At 44.3% G+C, this 27,721-nt stretch overlaps 2 protein-coding genes across 4 annotated transcripts; one reads left to right on the top strand and one right to left on the bottom strand.

Annotated features, from left to right (window-relative positions):
* Positions 1–224: 224 nt before the first annotated feature.
* GALNT3 (polypeptide N-acetylgalactosaminyltransferase 3) lies at positions 225–17,480 on the top strand. 3 transcript variants are annotated; one of them, XM_061557133.1, is made up of 11 exons: positions 225–370; positions 3,273–3,789; positions 4,567–4,739; positions 7,198–7,347; positions 8,207–8,441; positions 8,824–8,941; positions 9,562–9,762; positions 13,067–13,198; positions 14,488–14,592; positions 15,317–15,469; positions 15,917–17,480. In XM_061557133.1, exons 2-11 carry the CDS (start codon positions 3,299–3,301, stop codon positions 16,028–16,030), a joined length of 1,872 nt encoding a protein of 623 aa, XP_061413117.1. In that variant the 5' UTR covers positions 225–370; positions 3,273–3,298; the 3' UTR covers positions 16,031–17,480. The 3 variants fall into 3 exon arrangements, with proteins under 3 accessions (XP_061413117.1, XP_061413119.1, XP_061413118.1); XM_061557135.1 differs by lacking the exon at positions 225–370 and adding an exon at positions 2,523–2,751; XM_061557134.1 differs by lacking the exon at positions 225–370 and adding an exon at positions 2,524–2,807.
* On the bottom strand, positions 17,070–26,245 carry DCAF17 (DDB1 and CUL4 associated factor 17). The gene is given in 14 exon segments (XM_061557137.1): positions 17,070–17,767; positions 18,191–18,346; positions 18,739–18,822; positions 19,419–19,509; positions 19,665–19,774; positions 20,503–20,645; positions 21,502–21,622; positions 21,906–22,013; positions 22,308–22,397; positions 22,682–22,763; positions 23,302–23,438; positions 23,864–23,954; positions 24,260–24,363; positions 25,927–26,245. Coding segments are annotated over 14 exon segments (1,707 nt in total). The 5' UTR covers positions 26,122–26,245; the 3' UTR covers positions 17,070–17,572.
* Positions 26,246–27,721: the final 1,476 nt, after the last annotated feature.

Consider the following 27,721-nt stretch of genomic DNA (forward strand, 5'->3'; position numbering starts at 1 on the left):
GATGCACGACGGACGGACACAATAATCCCCTGTGGGCTGGTGTAACCAGGAGGTTCCTACCAGTATAACCGGCTGTGATACGTTTAAAGGCGCAGTGTTCACGCAGCGCTGGCGGCATGAGACAAAAGCCCCATTGACAACACAACACGTGGCTCCACCGCGCCCAGGTGAGACCCCCGCCCCTCAGCCCCACCCCCCCCTCCCTCCCTCCCCCGAGCCCCGCCCCCTGCCCGCCACGTTAGCACCTGGCCCAGGTGAGGCGCCCACGATTTGCCCTCTGCAAGTCAAGGGTTACCCTCCTCCGGCTCCCTCCCTCCCTGGACCGGTGGCACCAGCGGTCAACCTGCACACGGCTGCTTGAGAGGCGCAGGTGAGAAGCTGTGTGGAGCGAGTGAGTGAGTGAGGGTGAGTCAATGAGTGAGTAAATGAGTGAGTGAGCGTGGGTGAGTCAATGAGTGAGTTTGTATCGAGCAGGAAGAGGAGACTTCCGCACAGCCGGTGGCGTTGAGTTACCGTGTTTTCAGTGCCACGCTCACGTGTGTAGAAGGCTGTACTTGTGCAACTATATGCCAGAGAGTGGTGGTTTGTCTTAAGAGTCTGAGACAAGGTGAAGTGTTGGTGGGGGTGGGGGGGAGAGTCGGGGTCGAGGGTAGGTAGCACCGAGCTGCTGATGATGGGCAAGTCGAGCGGAGCCCAGGTGGCGCGCACGGATCGGCCCGGCTTGCACGCACGCCACGATTTGAGTTGGGGTTTGCGACCCGGAGAGGATTGCACAAACACCCGCATACCCACACCCCCAACGCACATTCATTTCACGCCAAACATACATTCCTACACAGGGATACAAGAACGCGCAACAATTAAACTAAACAGACACGCTGACTAACACACACTGATACACACGCACACACATTAATAATTACACAATAGCGCACACCAACTCTCGCACACACACACACGAATAGACACGCCGGGTAACGAACACCTGGGCTTAGTGACACACTGGAAACACGCCACCGCCAAAGACGCACGACCAGCACTACTGTACAGGTGAGCGGCGTGGCAGGTGAGCTCGGAATGAGGACGGAGGCGTAAATGATCGTTTCTTGGAAATTTGGGACGAATCGAGTTTCCACTCGTCGTGAAGAGAATCGGGACGAGAGGAGAGGGCCGCCGTCTTGGGCGCACTGGTGACACCGAGGCAAACGATGAGCAAAAAGAGCAAGATCGATGGAGTGACTACTTTGAATCGTGTGTTTGTGTGGTTGGAGTACATTTCAGCCGGGATGGTTGGTGATGGATAGCATGCATTCTGCATTGTGCTAAAATTGTAGTTTGCCTTTTTGTCATTTAATGTCAGGATTTCGTGAATTAAATGATGTATTTATTTGCATAAAGAAGTCCGAGACAAAATATGTATGTACACCAAGGCCGTAGCCATGGAGGCAACATTGGGGGGGACCAAATCTTCTAGGGGGTCTGGGGGTCCCCCCCCCAGAAAAAAATCTAAATTTGAAAACTAATTTCCTGCCTAAAATATAAAAAAATTCACTAACACATAGGATGGACTTTTTATTTCTTTTTTACAATAATGTCTAATAGTGTATTGTATTTTTTTACCTTTTCTTGTTTTATTGTATGTAATGGCAGAGATTAGGGATTAATAAAGTACAACCATAACCACAATCATATACACAGAAATGTATTTTATAGCAATATATTTGGGGGGGGACATTTTGAGCATATTTGAATATTGGGGGGGATGTGTGTCCCCCAATATATATTATAATTACGGCCTTGATGTACACATAAATATTAGCATGGATTTATGTGTGTGTTTGCATCAAAGGAGCTTTAAAGAATGAAAGTAAATGCACTGCCCTGTTAGTTATTTATAAACTACAGTACCTGTACACCGATAATCAGTATATATTTCTGTCAGATACACATGCTGGATATATTTACACACACAAACTTCATAGTATATCAGAGGGTAATTAAGTTATCGCTATAGTGTGGTTGTTATATTTGAAGTGGGCTCCATAATATGCCTTTTAAGGGGCACATTTAAAATTTATGAAATGTACAAGAAACGTGTCTGGGTGCTCTGGAACTGCCCACAGCCAAGGTCTTTGGCTCCGTACAGCATTTACCATGGTGATTTCCTGTTTTGGTCTGATAACGTGGAAACCGCAAACAGTAATTACAGTGCTGTATATTAACACATAAGTCGTGCCGTATTGTATTGTACGCGGTCAACTTGGCAGAGTTTGTTTATACATAGGCCTAATTAAAATGCACTGACGGTGCTGCAAGTTGCAATAGCCGCATTATAAAAATGCAAATGCTTGCATGAACCTTCTTGCGTGCGTTAACACGACATCGGTGATGCTTGTGGGCAAGGAGTGGATTCTCAGCCCCGCTAGACCCGCGCAGCATTGGCACACTGTGTGTGTCACGCGAAGGTAAATTGTGCTGTTCGGCCGCAAACAATCTTTACAGTAGCTTGGCAACGTGCAACACCACAGCCAGAACAAACATACATGGCAAAAACACTTTTAACAGGGTCTGTATCCCATTCTGGAGTGTTTGCTCGAGCAAGACTTCACGGCCAGGACATATGCTCAGGGTGTACTTGAGGAGTCACAACTTGAGAAAGTCGCGTTTCTGTGAGATGTTTCAAAAACTACATTCGGTAAAAATTCTACAGAGAGAGAGAGAGCAAGAAACGCTGCCCAGACGTCGAACTTTGTAAGTCGCTGCGAAGCACAAGTTGGCGAAAAAAGAATTGCCGAGACATCCAAGAGGTTTGCACCTGAGTTTAAGATTCAGTAAAATACTAAGCAGTATGATAACTAAGTGATTAAAATAATGCAGTATGGAGCATGCAGATAGAAGATTTCTTTTGGGTGAAATTAGTTCCAGTGCTGTTCCAGGATTGTGCTGGATTTCGCTTTTGGGCTTAATCCACAGCATTCGTGAGCTTCTGTGCTAGCTTCAGCTGGCTGCCATGTCACCCAGCAACCACTGGAAAAAAGTAAACGTGTCCTAACGCTTGACTGATTAAACACTTTTAGAGAAGACTCTCCATGAAGGATTATTCCACACACACCGCACAGGGTGCAACAATTCGGTCAGTTTTTTTCCCTCCGCATCAACGTTTTTTTCCACAATCTTATAATATTTTATTGGTTACTACAAACTCTGAATTGTGGTTAAACGTGTGTGTGCCCGCGTGTACATCTGTGTGCGTGCGTGTGCACGCGCTGCAGCTGAAACCGACGCTCGGGCGGTGAGAATGAGGCTGTTTGGGCGAAGGCGCTCGAAGGTGGTGATCATCACAGGAGCGGTGGCCCTGTTGCTCGTCATGATGCTGCTGCTCCTGCAGCACGAGGCTGTCAGCCGCCTCCCCCGCAGTGACAAGCCCTGGGTCATCGAGGACCTGGTGGGAGACAAGGTGTTGGGCATTGTCAAGGGCGCCGTCAACAACATCCGAGACGCCATCCCGCATCTGCAGATCAAGGCCCCCGTCCGCGCGGAGCCAGACTCCGCCGAGCAGGCGTGCCTCAGTGGCTTCTACTCTGCCGCAGAGCTGAGGCCCTTCCAGGAGCGGCCGTCTTTGGACGCCAACGCCCCCGGTGCCTCGGGCAGGGCCTACAAGACCGACGATCTGAGCCCCGAGGAGAAGGCGATCAAGGAGAAGGGCATGGAGAAGCACTGCTTCAACGTGTATGCCAGCGACAAGGTGTCTCTGCATCGTGACCTGGGCCCCGACACGCGACCCCCCGAGTGAGCACAGTCGGCGTGGCTTCGTGGTCAATGCGCGTGTAGCTCTGCTCGACGACGCCTTGTTAACACCGTTGAGTAAAGGCCGATCGCATGCAGCGAGCCCCTTGGTGCGAGAGAGTCTGTCGGTCCTTGTCAATATTAATAAATTCAGGTTCGTACAGAGGGACATAGTGTGAATTGAGTTGGGCAATTAACTAACAATATCTAATTAGTATATATTATAATTTGGTTGAAAAAAGTGGATAAACGCAACAAACTTAATTCACCAATAATAATAAATCGCATATGCGCCATTGGTCAAATAACCAACTTCCAATGTACATAATCCTCACCATCGTTTATATATGTTGTGTTTACCTGCTAAATGATGCGGTTTGACTCCTTGGTCATCCTCGCAGCGGCTTTTGGAAAGCTATCGCACAAAGACAGTCACTGCATCGCGTGCTTTCAGATGCGCTTCTGCAGCCGCCTGGAACGCTTTTCCTTCCGATATTAGGAAGCCACTGCGGCTATGCACTTTAAGATCTGGATTGAAAACTCATTTCTTAGAACTGCTTTTTTGTGTTTAGTTTGTTGTCCTTCCCCCGCAACTCTAATTACCACGGTTGGATACGCACGATGCGAAAGAAGCTCAACATACATACATACATAGGTGAACACTAAAGACTAATCTCACTAGTCAATATGATCATTACACTCCTCGTGAAAGGCCATGCCTCGGTGGCAGAGACGGAGGATGGCCATGCGCGCGCTTTGACAGAGTGCTGTCCTCTCCAGGTGCATCGAGCAGAAGTTCAAGCGCTGCCCCTCGATGCCGAGCACAAGCGTCATCATCGTGTTCCACAATGAGGCGTGGTCGACGTTGCTGCGCACCGTGCACAGCGTCATGTACACGTCGCCCTCCGTATTGCTCAAGGAGATCATCCTGGTGGACGACGCCAGCGTTGACGGTGCGACAGGGCCACGGCCGCCCACTCGGGACCTGCAGGGCCACAAAGAGTCACGCGCTTGTTGGGAGCGGCGAGGCAGGGTTCCGATTCGTTGTGCCACAAGCGGCAATGTCCCTACGAAGGCAATGCATCATTTGAATAATATCATAGCAAGAATTATAACAATTCCTGTTTTTTTACATGCGAAGAATTAACAAATAGATTAAATAATAAATTGCTGTACGGCTATCTCTGGGCCACTTTGAAAAATAACATGTACATGTACAGTAGAAATAATCTAAATACAACATGTAAGAGGGATGTTATTAGAGGAGATATATATTTTTTTAATGCAGGGAATGTTTACAGGAAGGTGTGGGTGGGAGAAACAGAACTCTTATCATAAGTGATACCACTGTAAGTAGCTGCCAAATTAGTCGTAGGAATCTATTAGAATATTATTCATAAGTGGAAGAGTAGAGGGAAGTCAAGTCGGTTTTATGTTTGCTTAAATACGTGGCACCTTTCTGGCACAAACCTGCCACTTAAAGTGTTAAACCTGGATTTGAACACGTCTAAACAAAAAAAAGTGCAATTATTTAATTTTACCAGGTTAGGCCCACTGAGCTTTATAGCTCTTTTTCAGAAGCGACCTGGTCACAAATGATATCTCAACGAAGTGGCTTATCATGTGGAAATTTATAGCAGCCAAAAAACCGGATGACCTGGAGCAAAATCCACTCCACATATAAAGGTGTCAGGATTGGGATCGAACCCACAACTTGCGGCATACCAGGCGATGGAGGTAACATCTCGCTACCTCGGGAGCCCCAAGTCGAAGTCGAGGGAACGCGGAGGAGATAGAATTGACCTCAGTTTAACACGTAGACTTTCGCGACCATTATTATTCATAATAAAGGTTTTTGGGTTAGATCGCGTTATTTATAAATGTGTCGCAACCCTCCACCACCCGACACGGTCAATCAGTAAGACGCGTCTTTCTGTGTGCCTTTCCATGTGTGTATGTCTCTTGGTGTGGTGTTACTCTGGTTGTCCCTCTGTGCTACCCAAAACATCTTTCCCTGTATGTTCTTCTCTGTGTATGTATCTCTGCTACCTTGTACCTCGTATCTGTTCACTCTGTCTACGTTGGTATGTTCAGCCCAGAAGATGAACACGAAATTTAGCAGTCTTTGAAATACGTGGTCAACCAGGTTAGTGTCTAACTGTGTTGTTGGCCGACTGGTTTTGCATCACATTATGTTTCAAAGGTTTGTTGAGTTCTCGTCTCTCATCATCTTGTTGTATTTGCCTCCGTGCAGTTTACCGTTCTCTATGTGCTATGTGCGTTAATATCCCCCTATGTGTTCCCTCAACTATGTATTTTACCCCATTTCCACCTGATGATGATCGTTTGTGTTGCGTTCGAAACGTCGTGATTTATTTTAATTTAATTTAAATGTTATTTTATTTTTACATACGTGACTTTACCGAAAACCAATGAGTACAAGTCTATACCTCATTACAAGCCAAGTACCTATGCCTAAAACCCAGTGTAGGAACGGTGAAGTAAAACATGCTCTGACCAGAGCTGGCTCCCTCTGAAGAACACCATGGTGAGCTAAAAACGTGGCCCCATTTCTATTTGCGCACCACATGCAAGAGCGTTTACACAGGATTCAGTGGTATTATATTTCCCCACTTGTCGAATTGAAATTTCGCCTCGGGTTCCGGTCACAGTTGTGTTTATGCGTGGAATGAAATGACAAGGGTTTTGAGACTAAGGTTTCTGATTGTAATGAGATTGGATTGCCCGTGTCAACATGGAAAGTGTGGTCACCACCATCTCGTTGAGCCACTTGAATTGACCGACGATGGACTTTTGGCTCCCCCGGTGGGAGGCGAGCCAGTGTGGTGCTGCGTGAATGAGGTCCTCATCAAAGCGGCGTATTGTGATGCGGAACAGATATTACAGACTGCAATGGCGGTGAATAGGATGAGAGAAGGGCACTGGTCAGAGCATGTGTCTGTACGACACACACAGGAACAACAGATCCTCTGACTTTTCATTGGTTTTACTGCCATTTTGAGTTGCTTTGATTGTGATTTATTTGGCGCTCTTTTGTGGTCGGCACAGATCAGTTACGCCCACGTTTGTACCATTTAACTCACCTGGCTCGAGATGCAGCAGAGTACTGACAATCTGTTTGCTCTCACTTGTTCATTGGGAAGGTCTTTGTGTATGTGTACACAGACGTGTGTATTTGCATACAGGCCTGCATTTCATATCGATCGTGTGCTAGGCATAACCTGTTTAGATTTTGTTTCGTATTGCATGCGCAATATGTAATTAATCAATTCCCGTGACAAAATATTATTAAATAATACGAGCAAACTCTCATCTATTTCTTAGAGTTGTGGCAGTAATTGTATGTCGCTTGTCCAGTGTTGATTCCTTTGCTGCTTTTCTTTTGAACAGACTACCTCAAGGGTCCTCTGGATGAGTACGTGAAGCAGTTTGGAATCGTGAAGGTGGTGCGGCAGCAGGAGAGGAAGGGGTTAATCACGGCGCGCTTGCTTGGTGCCAGCGTGGCGCAGGGGGAAGTCCTCACCTTCCTCGACGCGCACTGTGAGCACTGCCAGAGCGGACACGCGGCCACCCGCTCGCCTCGGACTTGCGCCACGCCAGCGCACGCCACGCCGTTCACACGCTGGGACGATGCACCCCGATTGACGCAGCATTCCGGGACAACCACAACTGTCAGGCTAGTGAGCTACTCCCCGAAGAGAGACCCGTTCCCCCATGGGCACACCTGACTTGTGGTGCTGTAGGCACGACGTCCCTGTACTGCGGTTTGTACGTGTAACACCCACCGATGTCACGCCCTTCAGCTTGCCGTTTCACCTAATAGAGGTTAAGCACATCTGTGATTTATTACCAAGAATGACCAGCTGAATATGTGATACAACCAATGTGTGCTCTCTGCTGTCCTATACATTCACGTTTTTGTAGCATTTCTGGATCCTTCTGGACAGAGCGCTCACATGGCAATTTTAATGTCACGAGTAAAAATTTTGGGATCAGGGTTTGCTCATCATTACACGATCTATATAACAAGTACCACGGTCTGAGAAGTTGACCGTGTTCGTGGCATGAACTGATTGACCCCACCAGAGGGAAGAGGAATTGCCACCACCGCATCAGGGCACCCACAGCAATGGGCACCACCCTGTGTTCGCTTGAGCAAGACGACACAGATTTATATATACACAAACATCGAGCAACTAGTAGTAATTCGGTTCTATCAACTATATTTAACAGTATATAAAAACATCTTTGGGGGTTCGTATTACACGTTCAAAAGAGGGATATAAAACGAGCATGACGAAATAATGCTGGCGCACGACCCACGGTGCCGGTGGCGGTGGCGACGGGGCGACTTTGTTGATGCCGGCGCTCTGGTGTCACCTCCCCTCGCACCCGTCAGGCGAGTGCTTCAACGGGTGGCTTGAGCCGCTGCTGGCGCGGATTCGTCAGAACGAGACGAGCGTCGTGAGCCCGGACATCTCCACCATCGACATGAACACGTTCGAGGTGAACAAGCCCTCGGCGTACTCGCCCGCCCACAACCGCGGGAACTTTGACTGGGGCCTCAGCTTTGGCTGGGAGCCGATACCCAGCCGCGAACGCGCCCTCCGGAAGGACCAGACATACCCGATACGGTAAGAGCCCCCGCTGAGAGACTGTGTGCTGACATATGGCCCCACACAAATACTCCCCACGGCAGCGCATCGCTCCCCACAATCACACCAATGTGGCCCTTGCATGCGCAAGGAGAATCGACCCTCAACATCTGCCACTTGTGATCCTGAGTGTGAAAGAAAAACGAGATGTTATTTTAGAACTCACGCTGGCTGCAAATTAATAGGTGTCATCTTTGCTTTTTTTTGTCAGTAATTGCTAATGGCAATGCAAATGCAAGATCTGTTTGCAATTAATATCCATTGCTAATTTAAGAATGGATTCATTATTTTTAATATGTAACTTCTGCTTTTCTTTTTTCATGAAACATTGCCTTTCAGCAGCTGTTCCTTCTATTTCCAGGTCTCCAACCTTTGCCGGGGGCTTGTTCTCCATCTCCAAGAAATACTTTGAATATCTGGGCACGTACGATGACCAAATGGAGATTTGGGGTGGAGAAAACATAGAAATGTCTTTCCGGGTACGTTGAAGCAGGCATCTCTCATTTGATGAGAAATGGAACACAATAATGAAAACATGCAATGAAATCACACTAACAGATTAAGCAAAAACTATGAGCAGCATCAGTGTCGCTAGCTCACTGTGCTCTATGACCTTGGTGGACCAAGTCTTAATGCCTATTCATGCACAACACAATGGGTGACTGTTTTCGGCACATGACCCAAATCTCTCCGAGGTAGTGTGGTCAACGTCACCACATGGTCAGACAAAGGCTGCCAGGCATCGTGTTAGCCCCACCACCCCTTTGTGCGCTGTGTGAACCTATAATAAGTGCTCACTCACGGTACCTGTGGCGTGGCGTGGTCTTGAAATGGTGAGCGCGTTCCGCTATGACCTCGGCAATCGGAGTTGAATTCCATTATTTAAACAGATCCTCCCCCTCACCAATATGCATTGACTGGCATGGTGAAGTATGGTCAAACAATCATATATAATAAACACGGCGTGGAGAGGCCTTCATCCAGCAGAGGATGGACAATGGCCTGTAAATTTGTATTAACCACATAAACCACGGCAATGCGTTTTGACTGTCGGGAGACGTGTGCGCGCATGCGTGTACATGTGTGCGTATCGGTGCAGGTGTGGCAGTGTGGTGGGCAGCTGGAGATCATCCCGTGCTCCGTCGTGGGGCACGTGTTCCGCACCAAGAGCCCGCACACCTTCCCGCAGGGCGTCTCGGTCATCACGCGCAACCTCGTGCGCCTCGCCGAGGTGTGGATGGACGACTACAAGGAAATCTTCTACCGCCGCAACAGCCAGGCCGCTGAAATCGTCAAAAATGTGAGGCTCGACTGCCGATCAGCAGAATGTGGAGGTGGTAGTAGTCTCGTGAGGCTATGTACGTCTAATAGTATTTACACTCAATAGGTCTGTGCTAGCCCGTCCTACAGAGAGCGTGAATCTTTTTTCAAGTCTACAAAAACATTTTTTACAACAACAAAAAAAGCACTTGCACTGAAGGACCTGAAGCCTCGTTAGGCTTCGGCCTCCACTTTCCAGTCACTTTTGAATTGATCAAGTTTACCTAATGAACAAAGGCTATGTTGCATATTGAGATACAGTGTTACCTGGATTTTGGTAACTGGATTTCTTTGGGTAATGGTGGACTGATTCGGGGTGGCTAGGAGTCATCGGTGAGATGGCATCAGACTCGGTGGGGCTGGTTGTGATGCCTGAAGCTGGAAAATATGATGGTTATGGAACCTTTTTGCATTGTCACCTGGGTAATGTCTCATAAATGCGTCAGTTCACCTTTTGCTCCTAACTGTTCATGACCTTTACCCCTGGAAACTGAAAATCAGAACATTTGCAATATCTCTTCCTTGCCTTCAAAATGTCAGGGTATTTTCATGAAGGCCTCGTTTTGTAAGTGCTTGGATGACTGCATTCGTTTTCACCAAATCAAATGGTTCACAAGGTCTTAAAATTGGTTTTGTCCCCCTTTTGAATGCTCTACAAGAATAAGGCATTATTTCATAATTGAGGTATTTTCATGTCTGTTTAGTCACGGGTCACTGTGGATTTGTTTGACCAGCTGTTCCTGCTTCTTTTCTAATGGCCACAGTTCCATCTAGTCCGGGAGCATTCCCTTTCGTACATTATAGCTCCATCTTGCTCTCTTCGTGGCCACCAATTACCAATCATCAATGTCCTTTCTGCTTTCATCCTTCCTTTTGCTTTTGTGTCCCCTGAATTCAATTCGCATGCTGTCCGAATGGGTTTTACAGTGTTAAGTGCATTGTGTATTTTGTTTGGCATTCTCATCCCTTTCCACATCTCTCCTTACATTCTTAAAGCTTTTTACGGTTTCAGAAAACTTAGCGTTGTTAATTTACCTTGCCTCATTTTAGTACACCATCCAATACAAATCCAGTTATTTATAGTGATTACATCAATGCACTCTTTTTGCTTCTCTCAGTATTGGAATATGTTGCTTAAAATCAGTGTAAATCCACCTACCTCCACAACTAGATTTTAATATTAGCTGTCTTGTCTCTTTTTACTATAATCAGCTTTGTCCTTGCTTTGGGAATGTTGACGAGATAGCTTGCATGGCACGGCCTGCAATCATTCCTGCGTTGAGTTCGCTGTGGACAATGACGCCTTTGACAATCTGGCATTCGTCTGTGAGAATAAATTATGTTTAATTGTTCATCTCCCCATTTGTGCTCCTCTGTTTTATCGACTTCTTTATGAAAAACGAATCCAGTTGGAATTATAATGAGAGGCAGAAAAGAGGGTTGGGGAACAAACACAAAACTAGAGAACTCATATTGATTAATAAGGAAAATAGGTTATAGCTTGGGCACACACGTTATTAGAGATGGTTGATAAACAGCCAAAAGAGAAAACACATGGGAGAGCACAAATACCATGGAAATAGGAGCGATCGGATAATCTCCTGCGCAGGAGTGAACTGGAGTGTGGCATCGCGGGATTGAATGGCGTGCTGATGGCAAATGCAGACCGTCATCCAGAATGAGGAGGCTTTGATCCAGCATCGGTGATGATGAATTCCCTGTGAATGTAATAATTGTGTAAAAGCAAATGCAGTATATTATTTGCGAAACAGTATCGGAGAACATGCTGCCTTTAACGCTACACAGATTGTATTACTTTGTCTCTTGTTTAGTGGACCTAAGCTTTGGGTTGGTTGGCGTGGAGGTACGCAGACGGTGGGTGAGGATGAGATTACGAGTAGAGGCAGTGCCATCGCAAGGGTGGTTGTGGGTGAGGCAGCCAATGCAGGTCCACCCCTCCAGTGACCGGCACTGCTTGCATGGGCAGTTGAATTTGTGAGAAAAAAAATCGAGCAGTGGCTCAGGTGTTTGATGGAACCCTCCCCCACCAACAACTGGCATGGGGGGGGGGGGTGCAAGGGTGTCACCTTGCCCCGGGGACCAAAATATCTAGCTGCGGCGCTCGGTACAGGAATATAAATTTGCATTAAGGAACATTCCATGATGTTTATGCTGAAAGCAGAAATGTTTTGTAAGTGCGTGGTGTAGTTGCATATGTGATTTTGTGTGTGCCTGTCTTTTGTCTGTGTCTTAGAGCTTGCACAAGTTTGTGCGTCTGAGCGTGAGGCTCTGGGTCGACTCAGCCTCAAATGAGTACCTAGTGCAGTGTTTAAACATCACCACTCGGGAGACAAAGGCGGCCAGGCGTGGTGTTGGCCATCCACCCCCTCGTGTGCCGTGCCGGCCCTTCATAGGTGCTCGCTAACAGCAATTGCTCCAACAGTCCGTTCAGGCTATATGGGGGATATTTGTCTGTGTGGCTCTGGGTTCACGGTGTGAATTGATCCCTGAAGTCCGTCCTCCCGGATTCATGTCGCCAAATGGTGACGTGGCGGCGCCGTGTAGCTGACGAGAGTTGATGGTCCCCGTGGCTGCGGTGACTATTGTTGATCCCTTGTTGTTTGAACAGGTTCTGTAATCACTCCTTGCCCCCCACCCCCATCGATTTCCAGCTGCCTTCTTTAACGCCATCCACTCGTTTTTTATCCTCTGGTTATGTCAACAATCCTGCCCACTTTACCGACGACCATGTACTCGTAATCTCATGAACAGAGTGTTTGACAAGTCCAAGATGAAGTCCAGGCACACATTTTGCTTGTTGATGCCAATCCTAAACCTTAATCCACCTAAATGAATGTGTGAGCAAATTCTTTACAGTGCAAAAAGAAAACTTGGTAGCTAAATGGTGCCACGAGACGGACAGAGCATCTGCTTTGCATTTCAGTACCAAAGTATCTCGTGTATTAACCAATGCAATCCTTTCACATCATTGTCCACTATTAATGGCATGAAATAGACAAGCATTGTCATACCGTAGCGATTAATGTATACATTAACATTGTAATGTAATTGGACTGCAGCGACAGATCATTGTCATTCATTATTTCACCAGGTTTATCTCTCCTATTCCATATGGAACCTGAGTTAGGGGAAAGAAAATTCCATAACGTTTTGGAGGAAGGTAAAAAAAAATCAACAAAAGTAAAAAAAACGGCGATTGGGAATGATTAGGTGTTGCCGTATTCCTTTTGGAGCCTCCTCTATAATTTGTTCGTTTGTGGTAGAAAGCCTACGGCGATCTGACGTGGAGAAAGAGGCTTCGAGACAAGCTGCAGTGCAAGAACTTCACCTGGTACCTCACCAACGTCTATCCGGAGATGTTTGTGCCCGACCTCCATCCAAATGTCTTTGGGGCGGTGAGTTCCCACTGACGACGCAGCTTCAAAAAGATCTCCCGCCACATTCTCACACGACAAATACACAGATCGTTGATGCTCGATGCTCGGCGTGTTATGCGTCGTTTATTTTGGGCATTTGCGTAACCCGTAGACCGTGAAATGATGCCAACTGTATCATGGCAAGCAGGTTTGTGCACTGGAATATTTCATCATAATTATACTAGGGAGTTCATTAAAAGCATTACGCACATTCCACACAAACAATCAAGGGCTGCAATCCTCATCCATTATTAACAACCGAAGGGCAACAGGTTTTTTTTTAATTTGCAGCATAATCACATTCAGCAGTGATCAGGTTTTCTGTTAAAGTAATTGCCTAGTGACAATGTAAATGTTGCATCCACAGTTGAACTTGACACCAAAGTTGAATTGGTCAAATTATCCTCCTTTTTGTGGAAAAAAACTAAGTTAAATACTTTAAACTGAAATTGCCTTGCAACCATTGTAATCAATAGTCTTTACAATGCTGCCTTTTACTGTCGTGGGCTAACATTTCTGGAAATGGCCTTTCTTCAGGGTTAGCGATGGTGAAGTGTTTTTAGTCTCTGCTTGTACACCACTCCCAATATATTTCAACAAGTTTCTCTTGTATCTGTTTGTGATATGTTGCTTGAATTATGCACAAGCTTGTGACCGAGTGAGTTTTGTTTGTGTGGTTTAAACCCCTCAACCTCATCTGTTCCCACACTGAGGTTGTATTTGTCTGGAAGCACATGCAGAGCTAAGCATGCAGATGAGTGCTCTGCTGTCTTGACCGTCGTTGGTCGATGACCGCAGTAGCCAATGCAACAAACACAGTATCCCTTTGGGTGGATCTCAACGGGCTCTGCGAATTTCTTGCTATAAAGCTATTACCAACAATTGCCTTTGTAAAATATAGACAAAGTACAAAAGCCATCCATTGGAATTTTTTTTAATGTATGAATTCTGAGAGAAATTTTATTTGCCATGAGCCATAACGAAAATTGTTATGTGCTTATGTTCACGTTTGTTCTGGTTTGTCCAGATATCCATACAGTCGTTTGCGATCCACTCGTGGATCACGATCCACCTATTGGCCACCGCTGGGCTGTGTTGACGCTGAGGCTCTGGCCTTGCAAGTCAAGGCACGGCATAGGCGCACATTATAGTATCTCGAGAGTGGACATGACGGCAATGGCTCCTGACCTCTCAAGAGAAAGAGGTCGCCACCTACTGTCAAGGCAGCCACATACCCCAGTGACTAATGCATTTCCTGCTGTTTGCAGATTAAGAATAAAGCAAAGGGCAACTGTCTGGACACGGGTAGTTTCCAGAACGAGGTTGGAAAGCCTCTGATTTTGTACCCCTGTCATGGCATGGGTGGAAATCAGGTGAGTGCCTACATAATTACACTGAACATTTCTGCATGCGAAAGGCTTATTTTATTACAGTACTGCCATATTTTGCGTACGTGTCCATGTACCACTTAATATGCAAAAAACACATTTCAAATATAGAGACAAACGTTTTATGAATTAAAATTGAAGCTTGACTGGCACATTCATGCAAGATGACATACTTAAACGCACTCAAAGTACATCCTGACCTAAGTTATTTATTTATAACTGACAATTTAGAAAGGGGTAACAGTCAAGGGGTGGTAGTCGATGACTTGTTGATTTTTCCTATTTATTTTATTTCTTGTGCTTCATAAAAATTACAAGACATAAAATAATTATTAGACTTACTTGCTCATGAATCTATAACTTACAAACCCTTGCATGAATGAGAGGGATATCTTCCTCAATCTGGATTGTGCCTTTCTGAAGGACAAATTGGATTAAAGATGCAAATTTGACAAAATAATAACTTGGAGTAATACTGCTGAGTATGTGTTCGCTGTTGTGCTATGTAGCTCTCCTGTTTTGGGATTGTACCGCGTGGTGTTCGGCATAGTGTCTGACGTTTCGCTCAGTGCCCCGGGAGCTTATCCAAAAACTGTTCCTGCACAACACGCAGTGCAACCTAATGACGCATCGGAGGGCTATATGGTTATAACAGATTCATCTTCAATACAATAACTGCCGTGTGGGCTGTCGCGATTTCTGCTTGCAGTACTTTGAGTACTCATCACAGAAGGAGCTGAGACATAACGTGGCCAAGGAGATGTGCCTGCACGCGGCCATGGGAGCCATGCATTTGGAGGATTGCAAGTACAAGGGAGGCACCTCATTGCCTAACACCTACGAGCTCTGGGAGCTACGCCCGGTACGCTCGCCTTCTTCATGTAGAGAGGGTTAAAGGAGCAGGGCGTGGGTCTGTGGTTTCTGAATACAGCGGGGCCTTGAAATAACGCGAGCGGATATACCCTCTGCTGATCTTAATAGGCAGTTTGGGGTACCCCTGAAATTGTAATGAAAATTTGAATTAGATTTTTTTGCATCAACGATAAACTTCAACATTTAAATGCTTGCAAAGCTATGCCAACATGTTTGCTGCTTCTCCATGCTACGCAGAAGAATTGCATGCCAGACAGTCCCAATTTATGCCTGCCTAAAATGAGTATCCAATTCAGTGATCAACCTCAACACTGTGGATACAACGGTGGCCCAGTTTGCGGCTAATCACACCGCCATGTGCTAATGGCCATGTTCGGTGCTTGCTAACATTTGCCCCAAAAAGTTTGTAAAGCCTTCGCTCGCGTCTTGTCAACAGGAGAAGCTGTTTTTCAACGTGGGGACGCAGCAGTGTCTCACGTCCAAAGGGGAAAACCCGACGATGGCACCTTGCGACCACATGGACGAGCACCAGCAGTGGGAGTTCATCTAAGGAGCATTGGCCAAGCCAGTGGCAAACGCAGAATGAGGCGCAAGGGGAACGAACTCCTGCGCTTTCACCTCCCTGTAATGTGCACTGCCCGGGGAGGGGACTCCTGCCTTTGCGGGCACGTGTGTGTGTGTGTGTGGGACACCGATGAGCGTTTGTTGTCCCCAACGGGAATTGTGAAGACGTTGGGAACCGAATGCAGACCTCTCGTCTTAGCTTTCCCCTCCTGTTAACTCTACCACCAAGCAATAATAATTCTTTCACGTAACTCTGCATCACTTGATACAAATGTCTGTCTTACTTGGGACACCGTCACACTCTCTGGGTCAATTACCAACTAAAAATAATGTGTAGTAGTGTTTACTTATGCTATTTCTAATGAAACATCTCAAAAGTGGAAAAAACTGCATTTGATGAACAACTTTTTTTAAATGATAGCAATGAACTATGTAAATCATGCAAGAATATTGAGGTATGAGAGTAATTGTGAATGACACTTGTTTAATTTGTGGAGTTGCAACTTGTACATTCGTTTTGTTGATTAGATGAGAGCAGTGCAAACCAATCTAACTTGAGTCCAAGCTGGAGGACAAGAAGACTTTTTTTGTCCGTTTCGGTTTTTTCGAGATGGTGATAACATTATTTTCTGGGTGTTGTTTTAATGTTATTTTATCGTGTTTACAGTAAGGTGGTGGGTGATTGTGATGAATAATATTTGATTTAGGCTGTTTGCAGAGTTGGGTATGGTTTGGGTTGTTAACAAACGAATGACAAATGTACAAAAGATACTGACTTTTTAAATTAGTATTTTTAAAAATATACAGTATATATTAAATGTGTTCTGTACAGAAAATTGTAAATAATGTACTGTACCATGGCCAATGCTGAGAGTCACGTGCCTGCTTTATTTTAATGGAACACAAATGGTTTCCCTAGGCTGGTTATTTCACGTGTAAGAAAGCAAACTGTTATGGCACTTAACATATCATTGGCATCTCTTTAAAATTAAAAGAGCATAATTAATGATAACAGAGTAAAGGAATGCCAAAATTACTTTTCAACTTTATTCTTTGACTTTTTTTGTTTGAATTTGACAATTTTAAATATCCAGTGCAATTTTCATGCCACTTTCCAGTATATCAAATACCTAAGAGCATAAAAATTGCTGCTCAATACAACATATTTACAATCCATCTGTGTTAATAAATGGTGGTTCTGACTCGCATCAAGGTGGTACCTTACTGGCACTTAACTTATTATGCAAAAGTAAATGCCATTGCTTGTTATTTTTCTGCCGGAAAAGAAGATTCACTAAGTTGGCAATTGACTGTTATTTGTGATAGTTGCCAACGAATGCCACCAAGATGAGAATTTGAACCAAACGCGGGTGTAATTTCTTTTCCGTTTGCATTTTCCAATGTTACGCTTTACAAGTAAAAAAACACGATCGTAATTTGGTCGCATTGTTGAATTTCATTGCCTTTAATTCCGTAAAACAAATTAGAGGGCACACACGAAAGCCGCAGAAGTGTTCCATAGCAGTGCTTATGGTCTTGGTTCCTTCCTTTCTCTGGTGCTCTTCTTCCTTTTCCTTCCTTCCCTCTCCTTCCTTTCCCTCTCCTCCTCCTCCAATACCTCAGTGTTGAACATCTTGTGGACATGGCAAGAGTAGGAGCGGTTGTGGTTCTGCGTGATTTGCACAATGGTGTCCGCATGTAGGCAGAGTGACTGGTCGTATGTCTGTGAAAGGCAGGCCAGATTAAGAATGTTAGTCAATGGTGAGACTTTAAACGTCTGTTAATAGTTCTTATTACATGTTGCAAATACAGTACAACACTGCCTAGCTCCACAATACTATAATACTGAAGAGAAACAAATATTTCAAACTGTATGTATTACGCATAAAAGCCTCAAACGAGTTTGAAAGTTCAGAGGGCCAAGTTAAGATGTGTGGCCTCTTGTTATTCCTTCCGTAAGTAAACCAGTGTTCAAAGGGGAAAAAAACGTTAAGGGGATGGCGCTCGAAAACGTGCAGATGGGTCAACAATATTTTTGTTGTAGGACAAAGGCAGGTGTTTTGTTGATTGGCTGGCCCCCCATTCACTAGTCAGGATGTGTTGGTAGGTAGCACAGAAGGCCGACGGTATCAACACGTGGCCTCACCACATCCCAGGGCTCGCTCAGTGGTACACTTTTGATGAGCCGCCCGTTGTAGTTATCATGGAACTTGACGGTTACCATGCTTCCAGCGTCGCCGGGTCTCACGCATGTCACCACCAGCAGATCCACCTCCTCCCTGTGGTCTACCACGTGGACTGTCTGAAACGTTTGCAATGAGAGTTTCTCATTGGTATTTGTGCAAAAAACGACCATCGAACCGATTCATTTATTATAATCTACAAATCATGTGAATCAACAATTATTTGTAGTTTTGGATTTTTACTTGGACAAAAAATATTTATACAGCTTTCCAACGGCAACATTTTTCAGTGAAAAATGCACGCAAATTTCACTTCTTAGATTATGATGCAAAGCATAACCTCGGTACTTCATGTGTCGCTAACATATTTTTGACAAGAGTTAGGAAAATCAACTCCACCGTGGCATTTGACTTTACCAAGATTTTTTAAATATATATACTACACTGCACTCTCAGCATTGCTTTGCCTTCAGAAGAAGTGTACGATGTGTTGATGCAAAGCCAGTGTGACCTCTCTTTCTGGATCGTCATCAAACCGCAGGAAGCGTTTCTTCACAACTCGACCTGACGACGTGACGAAAACTTCAGGTTCGTTCTGGGAGCGCAGGCACAGAACGGTGCCATTGTTAATCAAACATTCAAGGACGAGAGGTCACTCGGCAGAGGAGGACTGCAGCATGAGGTGGCAGGGCCTATTATTACATTTAATCTTTGCACCGCATACTTATGAAATTTAAGCTTGTAAGGGCATTTTTCCAGGCAGTAGTCTATTGGATATTTTCACATATAATAGAATACAGCGCAGACTGCTGTAAATATAAAATGCATGTTACGCAACGCATTACAATACCTGCTAGCGATAGGGAAATAATTTTGATTGCATTAAAATTCACTAAAATACAGCAAAAAATTGAGGAATGTCTCGTAACTTCTGCACACAAGAACATTACTTGTTTGAATGCATTATTACACTTGGCAAGTTGACTTAAACAACATCCTTGTGAGATGCATAAAATTTGGATCACTTGGTGGAAAGTCAATCGTGCCCATCCTTTGGATTTACTAGTTTTCGCCATAAGCACGTGGAATACCCACCACTCGCTCAAGGAGATGAGCACAGCCAAATGCTGGTTTGAGCAGGGAAACACTTTGACTTGTTTGTGAATTGGTGCCACGTGCATCCAATGGTACCTGATCGTCTTCTTTGGTGTCAATGGTGAACTGTTTCTCGATCCGGTGACACGGTCCCTGCGGCAGCTCATTCGTCTTGATGCACAGCACACTGTACACAAGCCCACCCATTCTCATTTCATTTATTTAAAAACGATTTCTTATAAATGTGCTCTGTGATCATTTTTCAAAAATGTCAGCTTTGATTTGGAAATCCAATGCGTCGCGGCATGCGTGTTTATATCGTCAAGTGTGTGCGGTGGTTACTCGATCTGCCGGGGTCCTACGTGCAGGATTCGCCCAGAGTCGTCTGGATGAAAAAGTATCCAGTCTGATTCCAGGGCAACACTCTGCATGTCCAGCACACTGTTCAGTGACTGTAACACGCAATCATGGGCACACACAGACCCACAATGCCCTGTGAAATCGATGGTGCAAGTGCTGTCAGAAAGCATTGATGCCAGTACAACAAAGATGAATGTGGAGACGGCACCATGACCATGCATCTCTTTCTCCCTCGCAATGGTCTTGCTTGGCCCACCACCAAGTATCACTGCGAGTTAAGTGGCACTTTGTTATGGATTTGTATAGAGTACATCAATTGTCACCTTCACTGCAGTGGGCCGACTCCATTGGCCCATACGTACATTTATGGACCAGCAAATGCGCACAGCAAAAAACACTCCTGCACTCATGTTAATTAAGTACACCGTTGTGTTTGGTAATAGCCTTCTGCCAAGCCAATATTATTGCGTGAGAGCAATCGGCAAGACATGAGATTTTAAACATGTTTTTACAAAACATTAATATTTAACTTAAAAATAACGCAATGTGATACTTGCAAAGTATTTGTTAATGAAACACTTGGAAATGAACGGCTGTGCAATTGTATTCGACCGTTGCAAATGTGCATTGCGACAAAGACGCAAGTAATTTGCTTCCTATCCAAATTACGATGAAATATTTTCCAACGGCAGTGATGCTTAGGATTGGTCAGTAGATTTACAGTTGCTTTCAAATAAATAATATTCATACACAATGCATGATAAATACAGCCCTGTGCATGCAAGGCAATGGTGAGAAATGGTGCAATGTGTGGACATACTGGGCTCTCGTTTGCCAGCGAAAATACTCGGAATTTCCCTTTCTGTTTGCGTTGGTTGAGTGAGATGATGTAGTGCCACGGGAAGCCTCCTATGTGTAGCTGGTTCTCCAGGCACTTTACAGTAAACAGCACGGTCGGGCAAGCTGCATTCACAGGGTGAGCATCAGCAAGGCAGACTCACGCAAATGTCCATCAATAACCCACACACATGCGTTAATTGTAAAACGGGTATGAGAAGCACCAGCTTTATGGCCTTAGGCGTTCTAGTTGTAAAAAAAATCACATGCAAGCACAAAATATATTGCATTTGTTAAATGTTATTATCATTCTTCACAAAAAGAAAAACATTTCTGCAATTAAGGTACGCAATTCATTCTCATCCAGTTAAACATGGTTAGCAATAATTGAACAATTCGATTTTATCCTTTTAATTTAAACGTTTCAATAAGAGGCCGTCCATAAATGACGTCACTCGATTTTGGACGATTTTTGACCCCCCCCCCCCTCGTCACATGACGTCACAAAAAGTCAGACCCCCCCTCAAATATGACGTCACAAAGCTCTACCCCCCCCCCCCAAATAAAACATGCTTCAAATCGCTTTAAACTATTGTCATTATCGTGCGTATTTAATGTGGCGCTAAACTCTGATGTTGTAGGAGAAAACATTTATTAAAAAGTCTATTTAATTAAGTAGAATCGTGTTGTCTATATTTATTTAAAGCTGCGCATTTTGATGTGACGTCACATTTCTCAACCCCCCCCCCCCTCGTCACACATCGTCACAAATGTCTGACCCCCCCCCCCCCTAGGTGCGTGACGTCATTTATGGACGGCCCCTAATGTGTGATAATTATATATCTTTGTTTTATAAAGCATGGGAATCTCTTTTTCTGTTAAGACAACAGAAAGATAATGCACTGTACATTTTTGTAATTGTTTAAATTAAGTTATTACTGTATTTGTTTTACAAGCAGTATGCCAGTATTCTGCTTATAACTTTTATATGGATACCTTTAACTGTCAATGTTGCATGGAATGCCGAAGGGCTTGGCTCCAACCACACCACAAGTCTTGTTCCACTCACACGCCTGTCCCAGAGACAGATCTTTCACACGGTACTGATGCAGGGGAGGGAAAGGAAGGTATCTTAATAGTTGGTATTAATACACATTTAATTCACTCACACCAAGTAGAAATGCGGCAAAGAAATACTGGCACACAGTTACTTTGTTATGAATGAATATTACACAAATTCATAATTCAAAGTTAATATCATATTTGCAAGTAAAACTGTAAATTCAAACAAAGTTTAAAACATTTTACCACAAACTATTTTTTACCAACAACCCTGCATCAGTTTGTTAAACCTGTAGTGGTGAATTAGATAGAGTAAATACGTACCTTTTTGACAATCTCTTCCAAGTTAAAAAGCTTGACGTGACCGTCACTGTGCATCGTTATCAGGAATCCCTGGGAGACTGTGGCATCCGAGATGTTGTTCTCAAAGATCTGCACAGAATAACATCTGGAATGTTATATTGTGGTACCACGATTTCGGTGAAGGCTTTGTCATGAGTATCAAATGTAATAATAAATAATTATCTAACTTAGAACATTAATAAACATATTCTTGGTTCTTTCGGTGAAGTCACGTAGAAGGGAAAAATTAAATAAAATTAATAATAATTAAAAAAAACAATCTTATTTCCCTTTTACGTGACTTTACCGAAACAACCAAGAATATGAATCCCTGCAGTCATGAAAGCTTTAAATAAAAATGTATAAACATGCTATACCACCTACCTTGCGCTCGACAGCCAACATGCCCACCAGGCTGAGAGGGAACGCGGTGAAAACAGCCATGTGCAGCAAAGGGGGTTGAATGGGGCTGTTCTGTTGCAGGCAGAATATTTCAAACAAGTGATTCGTACACTTAGCAAGCAGACTCGTAACGTTAAGCATTTAAAAATATATATGTATTAATGCTCTTTGTCAAAATGTATTCACATAATTCATTATCAGCATACCATTTCCAGAGGTTTCATTTGCAAAGTAACTCTAGATAGCCTCAACATGGCACGTGAACAACTTTACATTTGCTCAACACTAACGACGAGCATTGCATTTGTATTAATCCCAAGCAAGACCCAGAAGCCAGTTTCACGCTTTGTTTTTACCTGCTGCCCCAGTTTAGGCAGGAGCTTGTTCTGGATGGATTTAACAGCAAACACCTCTTGATTAGAGCTCCACGATAAATGTCTGATGAATAAAACATAATCATGAGTTATTAAAATGTTAACTAGAGCACGAAAGCATTTTACACTTAAAAGTAGTGCACTGTATGTTAAAAAGAGTGCCTTTGTTCTGCAGTATGAGATTTCTAAAGGGCAAGGTTTTTAATAAAAAGAAATAGAATTTCAGGTTCAAAGCAACTATTCCTTAGGTTTTTTCGGTAAAGTCACGTAGGTAAAAAATTAAAATTAACAAAAGTAAAATAAAAAAAATCACGACGTTTCGGAGGCAACACAAGCTTCCGTCTTCAAGTGGAACCGTCACAGCTTCCGTCTTCAGGTGGCACCGTCACAGCGTGCTGTGTTGCCTCCGAAACGTCGTGATTTTTATATTTTACTTTTGTTAATTTTAATTTTTTACCTACGTGACTTTACCGAAAAAACCTAAGAATATGAATCCTTGCAGTCAAGAAAGCTTCAAATCTAGAATCAAAGCAACTAGTTTTGATCGTACAAAGACTCGGCTCTGATTATCATGCTGCTCATCTGCATGTCTGGTTGCAGACCTGAACTTGATGACAGGAGAAAGGTAGACTTTCTCCAGCAACTGGCTGGTGTTGGCATCCAGCCTAAGAAGCCAGCCATCTGCCCTGAGAGCCATGAGAGACGGAAAGTAATCGGAAGCCTTGGGCAGAACGTTGCACTGGAGAAAAAAATGGGCACACGTATGCAAGATTACCTGCATGTATGTCATAAACCAACACAAATGCACATGCCAGTGTTATACACTTTACATATACCATAGTACAGCACATCTGTTACATGAATTAGTTTGATAAAAATTAGAACTAAATGAGAATTATGGTTGCAAACAAAAGATGTATACTTAAATGTAGATACGTGGAAATAGCGTGTGTATTTTTTTTAATTAAAAATTTTCAGACTACTTTGTAGCACAACATAAATCAATGTTGCAATAAATCAATGTTGCATAGCAACATTGTAAGCACAATGGTTATCGCCTTACCTTAAGTGAATATATTTCTCCTAATACTTGTGTGTTTTGTTTACTAAATAGTGTTTGAAGGCAACACATGCTGCATTGCTCTTTGCAGGTCTGCTACCCACCACAGGGCTCTCGCAGAGCAGGGCATCTTCCATCTTCTCTGCAGCTGGGCACTTGGGCAATTGGTACAGCAGCTTAGGCACAACTCCGTTGCTAAAGATCAACAAACATGTCTCATTTACAAAATATGTTGAACATCTTTTGCACCGTATGTAGCCAACCATGCAAATAGCCAATAAGTATTTGCAAACCCCTTACATTAAATGTCATGGATTTGCAACAGAATGATGGTAATGGCTTGGGGATGCCTTAGTACAGCAGTGGATAATGGCTGATGATGTATTGAACATTTAAAAGGACAGAACTATAGCTTGTTGATGTACTTATTCCAAACGTAAGAATCTGTTCCATTAATTGAAGGAAATAAGTATCAGAACCCTTAAGAAAGCACGAACAACCTGGTATAACAGTGCTTGTAATTTTCAGTGTATATCCTCCCTTCTTCATACGCAATTGGAGTTGTGGAGTGGATTGTGCCCATCTTTTTAAAGACCGTGGATTCCTGCCAAAAAAGAAAAACAGCAAATACAGCGTATCGCCAAGCCAGTATTAAACCTTTATGTATATTGCAATAAATCTGAAATATTCAATAGAGAAATTGTTCAGCTCATGATTATTAATGAGGGGGGTTTCCCCATGTGGAGTGACGTCATGCGCGGGGGACACATTCTTGACTCATTACCGTATATTAGTAAAATAATACTTTGCATACTGCCGTGTAAGATATCACACTCGGGTAGGTCGATATAGCATTACTTTCCTGAATTTGTAAAATTGCTGAAGTAATTACTGGGTTTCTAAATACATTTATTATTTATGTAGTCGCTCATATCTCAGAGAGAAACGCGCCGTAGTTGGAGTTCAGTTTGAACTTTGGTCGGTTAAATATTAAACGGTGCAAATACCCGTTTCATGAGGACTTTATTACATAGCAACACGTTGATTGTAAGCACAGTGGTTAACCACCTTAACCTTTAGTCAACATCTATCGTGCCATTTCCTAATACTGTACTCTGTGCTTTGTTTACTCAACTGCGTTTGCAACAGACTGCAACACGCACACTGCAAAATTGTTGCTGGACCACTTGGGACTTGCATTCGAGCAAAACTATGTTTCAAATGTGTTTTTGTTTAAATATGTACGGTGAAATAATTCACAATACAGGTTCTGCAAATTCTCAGTGGGTTTTTACAATCGTGAACCATGAACCACTTTCGTTTTCTCACGGGACTATTATAATGTGGAAATATTTTTCAAGTGTCACCTCCAATTAAAAACCCCGTGTTACATGACCACCCAAGGAGGCCAGACCCAGGGTAGATGATAAAGGTGCAGCCCTGCAATTACTGGCTCACGCCACTGCTGGCAAAAGGGCCTCTACTCGAAGCTATAGACAGCTCTATAGAGTGTATGTTGGTCTTGCAAGAGGTGATACCCACAAGTTACCCCACTACACGCGGCCTACCGGTCGAATAACTGTGGAGGTACCCGTGTCGCCTGCTTGGTGGACACAAGACAACCAATACATGTGGCTGTTGTCTCGACTGTCACGCAGGGAGATCGAACTGGCGTCGTCTGGATTGCAAGTCCAGCGTGCGTATAATGACACCACATCAGCAGGGTAAAGGCATTACTATTGCAACACTGTCGCGTATCTCAATTCAAATAACGCATCGAGGGATCGTAACCCAGAGGGCCCAAAACTTGACGATCCATAAGGTCCCAGGGACCATCACAATTGAGACCTGACTGGCATCAACTCGTCCAAGGAAACCCAGAGATACCCGGCAGAGGGGCGCCCGTGCAAGCAACTCAACCACTCGGGGCTCTTCATGACGACGGAGACAATAGACTCGAGCCCACGAGAGCGTTGTGCTTTGTTCTCAAGCGAACGCTGTGAGCCCGACGCTGTCAGCTGTAGCCCAACACAGCCCCCATCACACCTGCACTGCCCAATACGGGCAAGGGTTCATCGTGGTGGTGGTGGTGGTGGAGGGAAGAAAGGGGGCACACACACACACACACCGACCTCGCACGGCATCGAGCATAACGAGGGCAAACCACCTGGCAGAGCAGCTCCCTCAACAGCTTCATGTTGAGGGCACGGGGCTCCACGGGGCCCAGGCCACGACCTCTGACCCCGAGCAGCGCGGCTGCGTTGCGGGGCCCCCGGCTCGGACAGCGGCGGTGGTGGCGGTGGCAGCCGCGGTTCCTCCACGCTCGCGTCGCGGGGCCTCGGTGGTCCTCTCCGCTGGACATTTGTGGATGATCGCGATGGTTGCAGAACCTCGGGGGTGGCTGGGGTGGGTTCCCTTCGTGCTGTTGAGGCCCCCCGGACGTGCGGGAGACGTGATGTCTCGGAGAGAGCTGTGTTTTGAGTTTGGATGCGCGGAACGCAGATGTCTCAGACGTGGGACCGTGGCCAGATGGGGGCGCTGAGAGGCCGTGTTTTGAAAGATTTGGATGAATTATTCTTAGGTTTTGTCGGTAAGTCACGTAGGGGAAAATTTTAATAAATAATAGAAATAATAAAATACATTTTTTTCTTTCTATTATTTATTTTATTTTTTACCTACGTGACTTTACCGAAAAAAATCTAAGAGTATGAATCATTGCAGTCACGAAAGCTTCAAATCAAGAATTTGGATGAATTGTCATCGTAATATGGGGCTTTTCTTGCCAGGACAGTATTCGAAATAAAAACAAGAGGTTTTATACCCTATCTGAGACGTTACACAACCAAACAGAATCCTTTTTCAAGGAACCTGTCTGCATTAACCACAAGAACTTTGTGGTGAACATGTAAACAAAAACACTGGTGTAGACCAATAAGTTTAAAAGAATGCATATGATCAGAGCATGTTTTTTGTTTTCATGTTCACTACAAGTACATGTGGTCGATTGCTATGGCAATATATCTGTTGCTACGTTAGATTATTATTTAAAAAATCTAACACATTTATTGAACTTACGTAATATTTCCACAATAATCGACAACATTGAATAACCTAAATATTCATAATTATCAACATCACGTGAAATAATGTTCAAGAATAAAAAAAAATATCACTTTGTTGCACATATAAAAATAACTAATAGATTATCTTTGATAATCGAGGACACATTACATCAACAGCGGTTAAACATGTTCAATTACCAAAATTATTTTCATATGCTGCATTTAAATGTGTTAGATTATTGTTAGGAAGCCACTGGAGGCTATGCACTTTTAAATAATCAGACTTGAAAACGAATTCCTTGAGAACTGCTTTTTGTGTTTACTCTGTTGTCCTTCCTGCACATCTCCGATTAACTATCACGCTTGGCTGCGTACGGTGGGGAAATAAGTTCAACACACGGTACGAACAAACATTTATAAATATGCTGGAGAAGAAAGAAAGAAAAACAATCAGACATAGCAACAAATATCATGCCCATAGGTTGCAAATTTTGCGCCCAACTATTTCCCAGCAACGTGCCACCTGTCCAACACGGGACCCGGCAGAGAGCATTGACTCCCCCGAGCAGCTCCGCTGACACGAGAGATCTTCTGCACGATGAGAGGGCAAGGTCACCAATTCATCCATTATTTGAGTCTCGCGTTATCGGCCGGCGCTCGATGTGGCGTTAATAATTGAAAAAGAGCAGCGGCACGTGGGTTTTTTTTGTTTTAATCACGGCTCAAAATAACTCGGCTGGCATTAATAACAACCAAGGGATAGGAAGCTGTTGACGTTAAGGATTCCACGGACCTGCCATTTCTCAGAAATTCAGGCACAGTCGACTTGCGCTCTCCACAATTGGCAGCTCCGTGACACTCACAAGTTGTGGCTCGGCTGAGACTGCTAAAGCCTCTTGT

Source organism: Lethenteron reissneri, chromosome 23 (genome assembly GCF_015708825.2).
Source record: "Lethenteron reissneri isolate LAM-NWPU_2019-01 chromosome 23, ASM1570882v1, whole genome shotgun sequence".
NCBI lineage: Eukaryota > Metazoa > Chordata > Hyperoartia > Petromyzontiformes > Petromyzontidae > Lethenteron > Lethenteron reissneri.

What these genes read in the sequence shown, in the direction of transcription:
- GALNT3 (XM_061557133.1), top strand. Translation starts at nt 3,299, where the DNA reads ATGAGGCTGTTTGGGCGAAGGCGCTCGAAGGTGGTGATCATCACAGGA. An exon ending in GACCAGACATACCCGATACG is followed by an intron (nt 8,442 to 8,823) that starts GTAAGAGCCCCC and finishes TTCTATTTCCAG; the next exon opens with GTCTCCAACCTTTGCCGGGG. An exon ending in AGCTCTGGGAGCTACGCCCG is followed by an intron (nt 15,470 to 15,916) that starts GTACGCTCGCCT and finishes TCTTGTCAACAG; the next exon opens with GAGAAGCTGTTTTTCAACGT.